Here is a 15,613-nt window from a genome sequence, read left to right as displayed (position 1 = left end):
ATCTCCACACATTCACATCCATGTCCAAAGTCAAGTTAAACCATTTGACTTGACCGCCTCCAGCGGAACACAACTCCGGGTTGGGCTCAGGCTCAGGTTGGGCTCTAACCAGGTTTGAATTTTGAATTTCAGTGGACAACAAATCCCAAGGGACCCCAGCCTTCTTTGAAAACACTACGACCTTCATGTGGCCTTGGCTGAGGACAACGTCCATGAGATCCTTTGTTAATTCCAGGAATATGCAGGATAATGTGAAGGGTAGGAAACTCCAATGCCAACTTGAGAACCTTCACAATGGTAAACCTCGTTGTTCTCTGTAACCTGAGGACATTGTGTCTGGTCAGAGTATGTTGGTGGTGCAGGATAAAATCATCACAGTCTCCATCTACAAACTCAGATTCGCATCCCATCACAGCAGCGGGAATATAGGAAACAACTAATCATGACTAATGGTGCTCACAAAAATGAACAAGTTGTCACAAATATACCATCAGTTTCTCTCACGTCTCCAGGGAAGATCTGGTGTTCTCACCAGGTCAAGCCCACATGACCTACGCACTAATGTGGTTGACTCTTCCTGTCCTCACCTTCACAGATCTTATTTGCACGGAGGCCGGTGGACGAAGCTGATGCCTGAAACCCTGCGTTGCAGTTGCACTGGTAGGAACCCAGAGTGTTGGTACAAGTTGCGTTATGGTGACAGGGCGAGGATTCACACTCATCGATATCTGTGTAAACAGTGACAATCATTAACAACAAAAATACATTGTTTACTCATTATTAACTTGGTGTGATCGCCAGGACTGGCCTATGTAACCAATACTGCAGGAAATGTCCTTGGAAGATTATCCCACTTTTTAAGAAAGGCAGGAGAGAGAAAACAGGGAATTGTAGACCAGTTAGCCTGACATCGGTGGTGGGGAACGTTGGAGTCAATTATAAAAGATGAGATAGCTGAACATTTGGATAGCAGTAACAGGATCGGTCCGAGTCAGCATGGATTTACGAAGGGGAAATCATGCTTGACTAATATTCTGGAATTTTTTGAAGATGTAACTAGGAAAATGGACATGGGAGAGCCAGTGGATGTAGTGTATCTGGGCTTTCAGAAAGCATTTGATAAGGTCCCACATAAGAGATTAGTGGGCAAAATTAGGGCACATGGTATTCGGGGTAGAGTGCTGACTTGGATAGAGAAGTGGTTGGCAGACAGGAAACAAAGAATAGGGATTAACGGGTTCTTTTGAGAATGACAGGCAGTGGCTAGTGGGGTACCGCAAAGCTCGGTGCTGGGACCGCAACTAAGGGGAATGGAGTGCAGGGGAGAGACAAGACTTTGCCTTCCATCACGGTGAGGAGGAGACTCACTGTGATGGATGTTTATGTGAATTGTGTTGGTGTGTGTCTTGGTTCTTTTTGTGTATGGCTGCAGAAACTAAATTTCGTTTGAACCTCATGTGAGGTTCAAATGACAAATAAAAGGTATTGTATTGTATTGTATTGTATTGTAATTACAATATACATCAATGATTTGGATGAAGGAATTCAAAGTAACAATAGCAAATTTGCAGGTGACACAAAGGTGGGAGGCATTGTGAACTGTGAGGAGGATGCTATGAAAATGCAGGGTGACTTGGACAGGTTGGGGGAGTGGGCAGATGCATGACAGATGAGGTTTAATGCGGATAAATGTGAGGTTATCCACTTTGGTAGCAAAAACAGGAAGTCAAGAGAGAGCTAGATAGGGCTCTTAAAAATAGCGGAGTCAGGGGATATGGGGAGAAGGCATGAACGCGGTACTGATTGGAGATGATCAGCCATGATCACATTGAATGGCGGTGCTGGCTCGAAGGGCCGAATGGCCTGCTCTTGCACCTATTGTCTATTGAAGTCAGTCGATTACTTGCCTTGGTTGCTGCAACAGCTGCTTCCAGACATTTTTACCTTCATCAGCAAATAGGACAAGGGCTTCAGGTGCTGGGAACACCACCACCCGCAGGCTCCCCCAGTCATGCACAACCCTATTTGGAAATACTTTGCCGGTCCTACATCATTACTGGGTCTAAATCATGGACCTCACCTTGTGAGCAACTAATATTCTGTTCCTTGAGCAGAGAACAACCAGTTCCTCACCACCAACTGCTCTGGCTGAACCCACGGTTTGTGGGCCTGTACTTGGTGGAGTTTAGATGGATGATGGGGGCATCTCATTGAAACTTACTGAAGAATGAAAGGCCTGGATGGAAAGAATATGGAGTGGCTGTTTCTACTAGTGGCCAAGTCTTCGAATTTGTTTTAAAGCGGAGATGCATAGGTCCTTCATTAGTACAGGTGTCAGGGGTTACGGGGAGAAGGCAAGAGAATGTGGTTGAGAGGGAAAGATAGATCAGCCATGACTGAATAGTGGTGTAGACTCGATGGGCCAAATGGCCTAATTCTGCCCCCAGACCTTATGAACTGAGCACAAGCTACACCTTTCTGTCCATGGGATAAATTGAGCAATTCTTGTTTGTCCTATTTGGACCCACTCCATCAACTCTTCTTCCAACGCATTGATTGCTGCACTGGTGCTCTCTCCAGCATGTGACAGAGGTGAGAAATGTCTAATTTTGTTGCTTCATGTTTCCATGGCGATCTCGCCATCAAACGAACCTTCTCTGATGCTGCCCTCCATTTCTGGATCTCTCCTGCTTTTACCAGAGGGGAGAGACCACTTGCATCTTACACATGTAGCCTTGATGTGCCAGTCGGCAGCATGTACCCAAGGATGTGTGGGGAGAGATGTAGGTACTTATGGACACCACCAGGGGGAGGTGATGCCCATTCCTGCATTGATATTTAGTGCAGAAAGGAACTGCAGGTGCTGGTTTAAACCAAAGATAGACACAAAATGCTGGAGTAACTCAGCGGGACAGGCAGCATCTCTGGAGAGAAGGTATGGGTGACGTTTCGTGATGAGACCCTTTTTCAGACTCGTTGGGGAAAAGGGAAACGGGAGATATAGACGATGATGTAGAGAAATAAAAAACCATGAATGAAAGACATGCAAAAAAGTAACGATGATAAAGGAAACAGGCCATTGTTTGCTGTTTGTGGGTGAGAACGAGAAGCTGGTGATGTTTAGTAGTGCGTTGAGCCTAGGCTGGAGCTTGGGACAGGAGTGACCACGGCAGCTGGCACTGCTGACCCGATGGGACATGTTCCTCAGCATGACACGGTCTCCATCCAAGGAACCTGGCTGATCCATAAACTCATCTCCCAATCTCTAATATATTTAGAATGAAAAGTAAGAAAAAGGCCTATTTTGGATTGATTGAACCCAGCTGGCACAACCCATCACCACCCTGTGCTATTTATTTTGGAATTTCCACAGTGCAGCAGCCAGGAAATTATTCCTTCATTCCAGGGATCTGCAAAACAATCCTGGAGCATTCCCAATCCCATTCCCAATTTGGTGATGTGAAGACCTTGCCCTCACAGATCTTCCCTGCACCAAGCCAAGTGGTCGCAGCTGAGACCAGAAACTCTGTGTTGCAGTTGCACTGGAAGGAACTCACAATGTTGTCACAAGTCGCGTCACGGTGACACGGCGAAGACGCACACTCATTGATATCCGTGGAAACAGAGAAACCCTTCACAATTGTAAACCTTGTTTAGACTTCTGAGACTTTTAGAGACACAGTGCAGAAACAGGCCCTTCGGCCCACTGAGTGTGCGCCGTATACTAGCACTACAATACTCAAAAGGAACAATCACAATTTTACCGAAGCCAATTAATCAACAAAAATGTATATCTTTGAAGCGTGGGAGAAAACCAGTGCAGAAGGAGAAAACCCGCGCGGTCACGGGGAGAACGTGAAAACTGCATACAGACAGCACCCAGAGTCCATCGCTGCACCACCCTGCCACTGCAATGTTCTCTGTTACATGAGGACTCTGGTGTCTGAGTGTGTTGGTGGTCCAGGGATAAAATCAAAATAGTCATCTACAAAACTGGAATTCAAATCCCTCTACTCCAGCGCGAATTTAGAGAAATACTCATCAGTGATGGCCCTCACAAATTGAACAAAATGAGTCTGAAGAAGGGTTTCGGCCCGAAACTTTGCCTATTTCCTTCGCTCCATAGATGCTGCTGCACCCGCTAAGTTTCTCCAGCATTTTTGTGTACCCTCATGAAAACCCATTGGTTTCTCTTATACCCTCCCTGGAAGGAAATCCGGTAATGTAACCAGCTCCAGCCGACATAATCAGTGTACCAATATCTCTTAAAGTCCTCAACTTCACAGATCTTATTTGCATGGAGTCCGGTGGACGAAGCTGATGCATGAAACCCTGCGTTGCAGTTGCACTGGAAGGTACCCAGCGTGTTGTTACAAGTTGTGTTATGGTGACAGGGCAAGGATTCACACTCATCGATATCTGTGTAAACAGTGACAATCGTTAACATGGTGAGATCACAAGGACTGGTCTCTGTGAAGTCGCATGATGATGCTCGCTCCGTCACTACCAGCCTGTCGTGTAAATGACGGCCAAGTGGGACAGGCCCTAAAGTCCTCACCTGCACAGATCTTCCCTCCACTGTTGCCAGACAATTCCTGAAACCCAGCGCTGCATTTGCACTCATAAGAGCCCTCGGTGTTGGTACAAGTTGCCTTATCACCACAGGGTGAGGATTTGCATTCATCGATATCTGTGGGAACAATGAAAACCATTCACAGTGGTAAACCCAGTTGGCTCCCTCTTGCATGAGCACTCTGTGACCCTGGATGTAGCGTAAACACAGAGCAGACACTCGTTGGAACAGAGGATCAAGCGGCTTTTCTTGAGAAGGGCATGAAGGGTTGAGGAATGAAGACAGATGGATGCAGTTAAGGAATAGATCTTCCTGGATCAAATGGAATTGAGGAACCAAATGGCCTTGGACAAGCCAGAAGCGAATTGTCCTCGATTCCATTGGATGGGAAACTGTCTGTCGGTAAGAGTGGACAGGTTGAGCAGTAACTCTGTTGGGGCCATGCATTGGCTAGCCCCTTCACTGAGTGGATAATGTTGGACTGTGTGGGAATGGGGATCCAGGAGAGGAATAGCAATGTCGACGGCCAGACGTATCAACCCGTTCAGACATGTCCCTGGATGATACATTTCACCATCTCCAGTTTCCAAGGGACCTGCCAGCTCCATAAACACATTCCCCAGTTTCTGAAATGTTCAGAATCAATGATCAGATGTGTGAAAAGGAATAAAAGAAAACCGCTAACATTTTTCACCCCCCGGTTTGCCCGTGGGATTTGTTGATGGATGTGGCCGTGCGATTGATCTTTAGTTTTGGGTATCTGCGGGATGATAAGTGCAGGAAAGAACTGCAGATGCTGGTTTACACTGCTGATAGACACAAAATACTAGAGTAACTCAGCAGGACAGACAGCGTCTCAGGAGAGAAGGAATGGATGACGTTTTGGGTCGAGTCCTTTTTAAAACTGAGATTCAGGGGAAAGGGAAATCTGTTCTTTAATTCCAGGAATCTGCAGGGCAGTCCTGGAGGATTAACACCTTCAACCCCGATCCGAGATTTATTCTCCATTTCATGGCGACGTAAAATTCTTACCTACACAATCCGTTCCTGCACTGTCCGCAGGAGGTAATTGGAACCCTGCGTTGCAGTTGCACAGGTAGGAACCCACCGTGTTGGTACAGGTCATGTGTCGCTCACATGGATAGGAGACACACTCCTCGACATCTGCATGAACAGAGAAAATCCTTCACAATAACACGGACACAGAGGATTCCAATGTGAGTGCAATGTACAGAAGCAAATTCCAATTCCACCGGAGCAGTTGGCATTTAGTAAACGGTGCTCACAAAATGAACAAGTTATCATTAAAACCCACCTGGTTCCCTTATGCCATCCAAGAAGGGTACTCTGGCCTGCTTGTGACCCAACCACCAGTGAGTTTAGCTTTAAAATGCCCCATGGAAGTCACCTGTCGCTCTCCAAGACCACCTCACCAGCACCTTCCAAACCTGTGAACTCCGAGTGTGTTCTGATCCGTCCGGACGACGGAGTTTCGATCACCCCAACAAGAGGGCTTGTACATCGGGCCATCTGTAGCAGCCATTGTGGAGGGTTCAAGGCCCCGTCCATGGGTGAACAAATGGAGGGGGAACAGATGCCCCTCCAAGGCCTGAGGTGGAAATATTTTGCCGTTCCCTCCTCAGTACTGGATCGAACTCCTGAAACTCCCTCCCCAGCACCACTGCGGGAGCAACCTCGCGAGATGGTCTGCAGCAGTTTAAGAAGGCAGCTCGCCATCAACTTCAAGAGCAAGTAGGGATGGGCATTGAACACTGTCCTTGGCGACAAGGCCCAGAGACAGGAACATGCCTGGTAAAAACGACACCAACATGCTGAATGGACAAAGAAGAACAATGGGCGGGGCGTGGAAGGTGTCATGGTGGGATGTTGACAGGATTCTCTGAGCATCAGATGTCACTGCTGGTGGAGGTTGCAAATGTCTTGTCCACTGGTTTGTGATTTGAAATTACTCAGGACCGCTTCACTTCCCAGTCTCCAAGGTATTTACAATCATTGACCAAATCTTCAATCTGAACAAAACAAATAGCAATGTTTGACCCCAATACTGCGCCACAATGATTCTCAGTGAGATTCTGTCTGAGCAGTGCCCGGGGATTATCTAGAATTACAGGAATCTGCCTGTAGGAGTGACCATCACAAACAGTAGCTGGGGATTTATTCGCAGTTTAGTTTAGTTCAGAGATACAACGCAGGAAACAGGCCCTTCGGCCCACCAGCGCCGACCAGCGATCCCCGCACATGAACACTAACCTACACACGAGGGACAATTTTTACATTTATCAAGCCAATTAACCTACAAACCTGACTTCTTTTGAGTGTGGATGGAAACCGGAGATCTTGGAGAAAACCCATGCAGGTCATGGGGAGAACGTACAAACTGCATACAGACAGCACCCGTAGTCGGGATGGCAGCAGCTCTACCGCTGTGCCACCGTGCCGCATTGCTGACATGCCTTCTTGCTGACATGAAGTCCTTACCTTCACACATCAGCCCTTTACGTTTTCCGGCATGTCTGGCTGGTTCCTGAAACCCTGAGTTGCAGGTACAGTCGTAGGAACCATTTGTGTTGAGACAGGTTGCATTAACATGACAGGGTGAGGAATTACATTCGTCGATATCTGTGTGAACAATGAAAACCCTTCACAATCGTAAACCCAGTTATGCCAGCAATATGTGACCCTGGATGAAGCAACACACCAGCATAGAGTCATAGAGTGATACAGTGTTGAAACAGGCCCTTCTGCCCAACTTGCCCACACTGGCCAACATGTCCTAGCTGCCTGCGTTTGGTCCATAACCCTCCAAACATGTCCTATCCATGTACCTGTCTAATTGTTTCTTAAATGTTGGGATAGTCCCAGCCTGAACTACCTCTTCTGGCAGCTTGTTCCAAACACCCACCACTCTTTATGTGAAACAGTTACCCCTCATATTCCTATTAAATCTTTTCCCCTTCACCTTGAACTGCTGCCCTTTGGTGGCATGAGGCATAAACACAGAGAAGAGTGTCATTGGAGCGGAGGATCGAGTATCTGTAGAGGCCAAGGACACCTTGACAAACGTAACAGATGATGCCGTTTTATTCCGTGTTTCTTGCTTATACAGGGTGGCACGGTGGCACAGCAGTAGAGTTACTGCCTTACAGCGCCAGGGACTCGGGTTCGATCCTGACTACCGGTGCTGTTTATAGGTTAATTGGCTTTGTATAATTGTGAACGTATCCTAGTGTTTGTAGGACAGTGTTAGTGTGCGGGGACCTCTGTTCGGTGCAGACTGGGTGAGCCGAAAGGCTTGTTTCCGCGCTGTATCTCTAAACTAAACTAAACGTCCCAACATTCACAATCCTCTGCACTGATGCCAGTGGTCGCAGCTGATGGATGAAACCCTGCGATGCTGTTGCACTGGTAGGAACCCGGCGTGTTGTCAAAAAGCGTGTTTTTGCCACATGGTGAGGATTTGCATTCGTCAATATATGTGGGAACAGTGAAAACCCTTCACAATAGTAACACCAGGGGCCACTGTTTAAGAATAAGGGGTAAGCCATTTAGAACAGAGATGAGGAAAAACTTTTTCACACAGAGTGTGGTGAATCGGTGGAATTCTCTGCCTCAGGCCAAATCTCTGGATGCTTTCAAGAGAGGGTTAGATAGAGCTCTTAAAGATAGCGGACTCAAGGGATATGGCGAGAAGGCAGGAACAGGGTACATTGTGGATAATCAGCCATGATCACAGTGAATGGCGGTGCTTTGTCGAGGGGCCGAACGGCCTACACCTGCACCTATTGTCTAATGTCTGTTGTCTGGATGCAGTATGCCTTAAACACAGAGCAGACTCTCGTTGGAACAAAGGATTAAGTAAAAGGTTGAGGGAGAAAGGCAGGTGGATGGAGTTAAGGAACAGATCTTCCTGGATCAAATGGAATTTTCAATAGTCAGATATCCAGCAAGTATTTCACTGCCTCTCCTATAGTTCTCTAACTGTCTCTCTCTCTCTTTCTCTGTCTCCATCTCCCTGTGTCCTTCTCTTTCAGTTTCACTCTTTCCATCGCTCTATCCCTGGTCATTCTCGCTCGCTGTCTCTCTCTCTCACTCCCACACTCTCTCTCTTCTCCCCTGTCACATTCTCTCTCTCTCTTTCTCTCTCTCTTCTCCGCCTGTCGCATTCTCCCCCCCTTTCTCTCTCTCTCTCTCTCTTTCTCTGTCTCTCCTCTCCCTGTTGCATTCTCTTTCTCTCTCTTTTTTCTCGCCCTGTTGCACTCTCTTGCTCTCTCTCTCTTTCTGAAACATAGAAAATAGGTGCAGGAGTAGGCCATTCGGCTCTTCGAGCCTGCACCGCCATTCAATATGATCATGGCTGATCATCCAACTCAGTATCCTGCTCCTGCTTTCTCTGCATACCCCCTGATCACTTTAGCCACAAGGGCCACAACTCCATCTTAACTATAGCCAATGAACTGGCCTCAACTACATTCTGTGGCAGAGAATTTCAGAGATTCACCACTCTCTGTGTAAAAAATGGTTTTCATATCTCAGTCCTAAAAGATTTCCCCTTTATCCTTAAACTTGGACCCCTTGTTCTGGACTTCCCCAACATCGGGAACAATCTTCCTGCATCCCTCAATCTTCCAAATTCTAGCGAGTAGAAGCCGAGTCTATCCAGTCTTTCTTCATATGAAAGTCCTGACATTCCTGGAATCAGTCTGGTGAACATTCTCTGTACTCCCTCTATGACAAGAATGCCGTTCCTCAGATTAGGAGACCAAAACTTGCCTCACAAAGACCCTGTACAACCAGTAGAACCTCCCTGCTCCTATACTCAAATCCTTATGCTATGATTGCTAACATACCATTCGCTTTCTTCACTGCCTGCTGCACCTACATGCCTACTTTCAATGTTTATGAAGGAACTGCAGATGCTGGAAAATCGAAGGTACACAAAAAAACTGGAGAAACTCCGCGGGTGCAGCAGCATCTATTAAGCAACCTATACCCAGCCACTGACACTCTCCTCCGCCTAGCGGAGCTGGTCCTTACCCTCAATAACTTCACGTTCGACTCTTCCCATTTCCTCCAAATACAAGGCGTAGCTATGGGCACGTGCATGCGCCCCAGCTATGCCTGCCTATTTGTCGGTTACGTCGAGCAATCCCTGTTCAATACGTACCAGGGCCCCATCCCCGACCTCTACCTCCGCTACATCGACGACTGCTTTGGTGCCACCTCCTGAACCCGCACACAACTGACTGACTTCATCCACTTCACCACCAACTTCCATCCGGCACTCAAATACACCTGGACCATTTCCGACACTTCCCTGCCATTCCTTGACCTCACTATCTCCATTGCAGGTGATAGACTTCTGACTGACATCCACTATAAACCCACTGACTCCCATGGCTATCTGGACTACACTTCTTCCCACCCTGCTTCCTGTAAGGACTACATCCCCTACTCCCAATTCCCCTGTCTACGCCGCATCTGCTCCACGGATGAGGCGTTCCACACCAGGACTTCTGAAATGTCCTCATTATTCAGGGAACGGGGGTTACCCTACTCCACCATAGATGAGGCTCGCACCAGGGTCTCTTCCATACCCCGCAACACTGCTCTCTCTCCCCATCCCCGCACTCGCAACAAGGGCAGAGTCCCCCTAGTCCTCACCTTTCACCCCACCAGCCGGCACATAAAAAAAGTTATCCTCCGTCAGTTTTGCCACCTCCAACGTGACCCCACCACTCGCCACATCTTCCCATCTCCCCCCATATTTGCCTTCCGCAAAGACCGCTCCCTCCATAACTCCCTTGTCAATTCCTCCCTTCCCTCTCGTACCACCCGCTCCCCGGGCACTTTCCGTTGCAACCGCAAGAGATGCAACACTTGTCCCTTTACCTCCCCCCTCGACTCCGTTCAAGGACCCAAGCAGTCGTTCCAGGTGCGACAGAGGTTTACCTGCATCTCCTCCAACCTCATCTATTGCATCCGCTGCTCTAGATGTCAGCAGATCTATATCGGTGAGACCAAGCGGAGGTTGGGCGATCGTTTCGCCGAACACCTCCGCTCGGTCCGCAATAACCAAGCTGACCTCCCGGTGGCTCAGCACTTCAACTCCCCCTCCCACTCCGTCCTCTCTGTCCTGGGTCTCCTCCATGGCCACAGCGAGCAGCACCGGAAATTGGAGGAACAGCACTTCATATTCCGGTTGGGGAGTCTGCATCCTGGGGCATGAACATCGAATTCTCCCAATTTTGTTAGTCCTTGCTGTCTCCTCCCCTTCTTCAGTCCCCCTGCTGTCTCCTCCCATCCCCCAGCCTTCCGGTTCCTCCTCCTTTTTCCTTTCTTGTCCCCGCCCCCTCCCCCCCCCACCCCCGATCAGTCTGAAGAAGGGTTTCGGCCTGAAACGTTGCCTATTTCCTTCGCTCCGTAGATGCTGCTGCACCCGCTGAGTTTCTCCAGCTTTTTTGTGTACCTACTTTCAATGACTGGTGTACCATGACACCCAGGTTTCGTTGCATATCCCCTTTTCCTAATCGGCTACCATTCAGATAATGTTTTTGCCACCAAAGTGGATAACCTCACATGTATCCACATTATACTGCAACTGCCATGCATTTGCCCACTCACCCAGCCTATCCAAGTCAATTTGCAGCCTCCTAGCATCCTCCTCACAGCTAACACTACCCCCCAGCTTCGTGTCATCCGCAAACTTGGAGATGTTGCATTCAATTCCCTCGTCCAAATCATTAATATATATTGTAAATAGCTCAGTGCTGGCCCCAGTACTGAGCCTTGCGGTACCCCACTAGTCACTGCCTGCCATTCTGAAAAGGACCCGTTTACTCCTACTCTTTGCTTCCTGTCTGCCAGCCAGTTCTCTATCCATATCAATACTGAACCCCCAATACAGTGTGCTTTAAGTTTGTATACTAATCTCTTATATTTCTGAGTCCAGCAGAGGAGGACAAAGGGCTTAATTAGGAAAGGGAAAATAGATTATGAAAGAAAACTGGCAGGGAACATAAAAACTGACTGCAAAGGTTTTTATATATATGTGAAGACAAAGAGATTAGTTAAAACAAATGTAGGTCCCTTGCAGTCAGAAACAGGTGAGTTGATCATGGGGAACAAGGCCATGGCAGACCAATTGAATAACTACTTTGGTTCCGTCTTCACTAAGGAAGACATAAATAATCTGCCGGAAATAGCAGGGGACCGCGGGTCAAATGAGATGGATGAACTGAGTGAAATCCAGGTTAGCCGGGAAGTGGTGTTAGGTAAATTCAATGGATTAAAGGCCGATAAATCCCCAGGGCCAGATAGGCTGCATCCCAGAGTACTTAAGGAAGTAGCCCCAGAAATAGTGGATGCATTAGTGATCATTTTTCAAAATCTTTAGATTCTGGAGTAGTTCCTGAGGATTGGAGGGTAGCTAATGTAACCCCACTGTTTAAAAAGGGAGGGAGAAGAAAACGGGGAATTACAGACCAGTTAGTCTAACATCGGTAGTGGGGAAACTGCTAGTCAGTTATTAAAGATGGGATAGCAGCACATTTGGAAAGTGGTGAAATCATTGGACAAAGTCAGCATGGATTTACGAAAGGTAAATCAGCTCTGACGAATCTTATAGAATTTTTCGAGGATGTAACTAGTAGAGTGGATAAGGGAGAACCAGTGGATGTGTTATATCTGGACTTTCAGAAGGCTTTTGACAAGGTCCCACATAAGAGATTAGTATACAAACTTAAAGTACACGGTATTGGGGGTTCAGTATTGATGTGGATAGAGAACTGGCTGGCAAACAGGAAGCAGAGTAGGAGTAAACGGGTCCTTTTCAGAATGGCAGGCAGTGACTTGTGGGGTACCGCAAGGCTCAGTGCTGGGACCCCAGCTATTTACAATATATATTAATGATTTGGACGAGGGAACTGAATGCAACATCTCCAAGTTTCCGGATGACACGAGCCTGGGGGGCAGTGTTAGCTGTGAGGAGGATGCTAGGAGGCTGCAAGGTGACTTGGATAGGCTGGGCGAGTGGGCAAATGCATGGCAGATGCAGTATAATGTGGATAAATGTGAGGTTATTCACTTTGGTGGCAAAACCAGGAAAGTAGACTATTATCTAAATGGTGGCCGAATAGGGAAAGGGGAGATGCAACGAGTCCTGGGTGTCATGGTACACCAGTCATTGAAAGTAGGCATGCAGGTGCAGCAGGCAGTGAAGAATGCGAATGGTATGTTGGCATATATAGCAAAAGGATTTGAGTATAGGAGCAGGGAGGTTCTACTGCAGTTGTACAGGGTCTTCGTGAGACCACACCTGGAGTATTGCGTACAGTTTTGGTCTCCAAATCTGAGGAAAGCCATTCTTGCCATGGAGGGAGTACAGAGATGGTTCACCAGACTGATTCCTGGGATGTCAGGACTTTCACATGACGAAAGGCTGGATAGACTCGGCTTGTACTCACTAGAATTTAGAAGATTGAGGGGGGATCTCATAGAAACTTACACAATTCTTAAGAGGTTGGACAGGCTAGATGCAGGAAGATTGTTCCCGATGTTGGGGAAGTCCAGGACAAGGGGTCACAGTTTAAGGATAAAGGGGAAATCCTTTAGGATCGAGATGAGAAAAACATTTTTCACACAGAGAGTGGTGAATCTCTGGAACTCTCTGCCACAGAAGGTAGTTGAGGTCCGTTCATTGGTTATATTTAAGAGGGACTTAGATGTGGCCCTTGTGGCTAAAGGGATCAGGGGGTATGGAGAGAAGGCAGGTACAGGATACTGAGTTGGATGATCAGCCATGATCATATTGAATGGCAGTGCAGGCTCGAAGGGCCGAATGGCCTACTCCTGCACCTATTTTCTATCTTTCTATGTTTCTTATGTGGGACCTTGTCAAAAACCTTCTGAAAGTCCAGATATAACACATCCACTGGTTATCCCTTATGTTCCCTGCCAGTTTTATTTCATAATCTATTTTTCCTTTCCTAATTAAGCCTTTTGCCCTCTGTTGGACTCTGAATTTCTCCCAGTCCTTTATCTTTTGTTTTGATACTAACACTGATTTCCCTTGTTATCCCTACCTTCCCTGATATATTATTTTGCCAAACTGGGATGAACAATTGTTGTAGTTCATCCATGCAGCCTTGAAATCCACCGTCAGCCCTTTCCACCGTCAGCCCTTTAAGAATCAATTGCCAGTCTATCTTGGCCAATTCACGCCTCATACCCTCAAAGTCACCTATCTTTAAGTTCAGAACCCTTGTTTCTGAATTAATTATGTCACTCTCCATCCTAATGAAGAACAACCATATTATGGTCACTCTTGCCCAAGGGGCCACACACAACAAGACTGCCAACTAACCCTTCCTCATTACTCAATACCCAGTCGAGAATAGCCTGTTCTCTCGTTGGTTCCTCTACATGTTGGTTTAGAAAACTATCCCGATTACATTCCAAGATATCCTCTTCCTCAGCACCCTTGCCAATTTGATTCATCCAATCTATATGTAGATTGAAGTCACTCATTATATCTGCTTTACCTTTGTTGCACGCATTTCTAATTTCCTGTTTGATGCCATCCCCAACTCCACTACTACTGTTAGGTGGCCTGTACACAACTCCCACTAGCGTTTTCTGCCCCTTATTGTTTCTCTCCCTGTTGCATTCTCTCTCTCTCTCTCTCTCTCTATTCTCTCCCTGTTGCATTCTCTCTCTCTCTCTTTTCTCTCCCTGTTGCATTCTCTCTCTCTCTCTCTTTTCTTTCCCTGTTTCTCTCTCTCTCTATCTCTCCTCATTCACCCATTGCTTAATTTCCAGTCCTCACAAAGGCTGTTTCACCTGAGACATTGTCTCTCCTCCCACAGAGACTGTCTAATCTGCTGAATCTTGGGATTTATTCCCTGTTTGATGCAGACATAAAGCCTGTCCCACTTGGCCCATTTGCGCGCCATTTACGCGACCTCGTCGTTGCGATGAGACGCACGGGTAGCGTGTGGGCCACGCGGGACGGTTGCATGGAGAAGCTCAGAGGGGTATGGAGTTACGGGCGGTATCGCACGGCGTCCAGGATAGTGCAGGGTGCAAAATATTTGCGCGCATCTGGTGTGATGTATCGCGTTTGCACGCGGGCGTATTGCGGTCGCACGCAGGTGTCCTGACCTCGTACGTGCAGCGCGTGGTGACGCATGACTACGTCACCGTGCTTAACCAATGGATGTTTCAAAAGTTAACATCCAGGTAAGGATTGCAGATTTTATATCCTAAACGAACACTAGTAAACAAATTAGTTTTTTTTGAATAACCACCAACAATTTTACTAACACCATCTAAAATAAAAATTTGCAAACTAATTCTTAAGCTGTGCTCAAACCCTCAAACTGCTATAATGGAATAGAAATTTGTGTTTGTTGGGAATAATTCACACAGTTTAAAAGTAAATGAAATTTTCCAGCAAACAATAATTTTATCAATGTTTCACTTAACAAATGATGTCAATACGTTGACTCTACTTGCAGAACAGAAAAAATATTTGAAGTCGCATGATGATGCTCGTTCCGTCACTACCAGCCTGTCGCGTAAATGACGGACAAGTGGGACAGGCCCTAAAGTCCTCACCTGCACAGATCTTCCCTCCACTGTTGCCAGACAATTCCTGAAACCCAGCGCTGCATTTGCACTCATAAGAGCCCTCGGTGTTGGTACAAGTTGCCTTATCACCACAGGCTGAGGATTTGCATTCATCGATATCTGTAGGAACAATGAAAACCATTCACAGTGGTAAACCCAGTTGGCTCCCTGTTGCATGAGCACTCGGACCTCAGATGTAGCGTAAACACAGAGCAGACACTCGTTGGAACAGAGGATCAAGTGGCTTTTCTTGAGAAGGGCATTAAGGGTTGAGGAATGAAGACAGATGGATGGAGTTAAGGAATAGATCTTCCTGGATCAAATGGAATTGAGGAACCAAATGGCCTTGGACAAGCCAGAAGCTAATTATCCTCGATTCCATTGGACGGGAAA

At 47.1% G+C, this 15,613-nt stretch overlaps 1 protein-coding gene across 1 annotated transcript in view; it reads right to left on the bottom strand.

The window, feature by feature from the left end:
• The window catches only part of LOC116981643 (adhesion G protein-coupled receptor E2-like), a 73,177-nt gene that overhangs the window by 53,325 nt on the left and 4,239 nt on the right, over nt 1-15,613 (bottom strand). The window contains exons 4-9 of the mRNA XM_033034729.1: nt 15,209-15,340; nt 7,073-7,213; nt 5,606-5,737; nt 4,559-4,690; nt 4,285-4,419; nt 588-773 (exon numbers count right to left, since the gene is read on the bottom strand). Coding sequence (XP_032890620.1) covers nt 588-773; nt 4,285-4,419; nt 4,559-4,690; nt 5,606-5,737; nt 7,073-7,213; nt 15,209-15,340 — 858 coding nt within the window. The remainder of the gene's footprint in view (nt 1-587; nt 774-4,284; nt 4,420-4,558; nt 4,691-5,605; nt 5,738-7,072; nt 7,214-15,208; nt 15,341-15,613) is intronic.

Source organism: Amblyraja radiata, chromosome 15 (assembly GCF_010909765.2).
Source record: "Amblyraja radiata isolate CabotCenter1 chromosome 15, sAmbRad1.1.pri, whole genome shotgun sequence".
Classification (NCBI taxonomy): domain Eukaryota; kingdom Metazoa; phylum Chordata; class Chondrichthyes; order Rajiformes; family Rajidae; genus Amblyraja; species Amblyraja radiata.
This window is presented reverse-complemented; position numbering and strand designations above follow the sequence as displayed.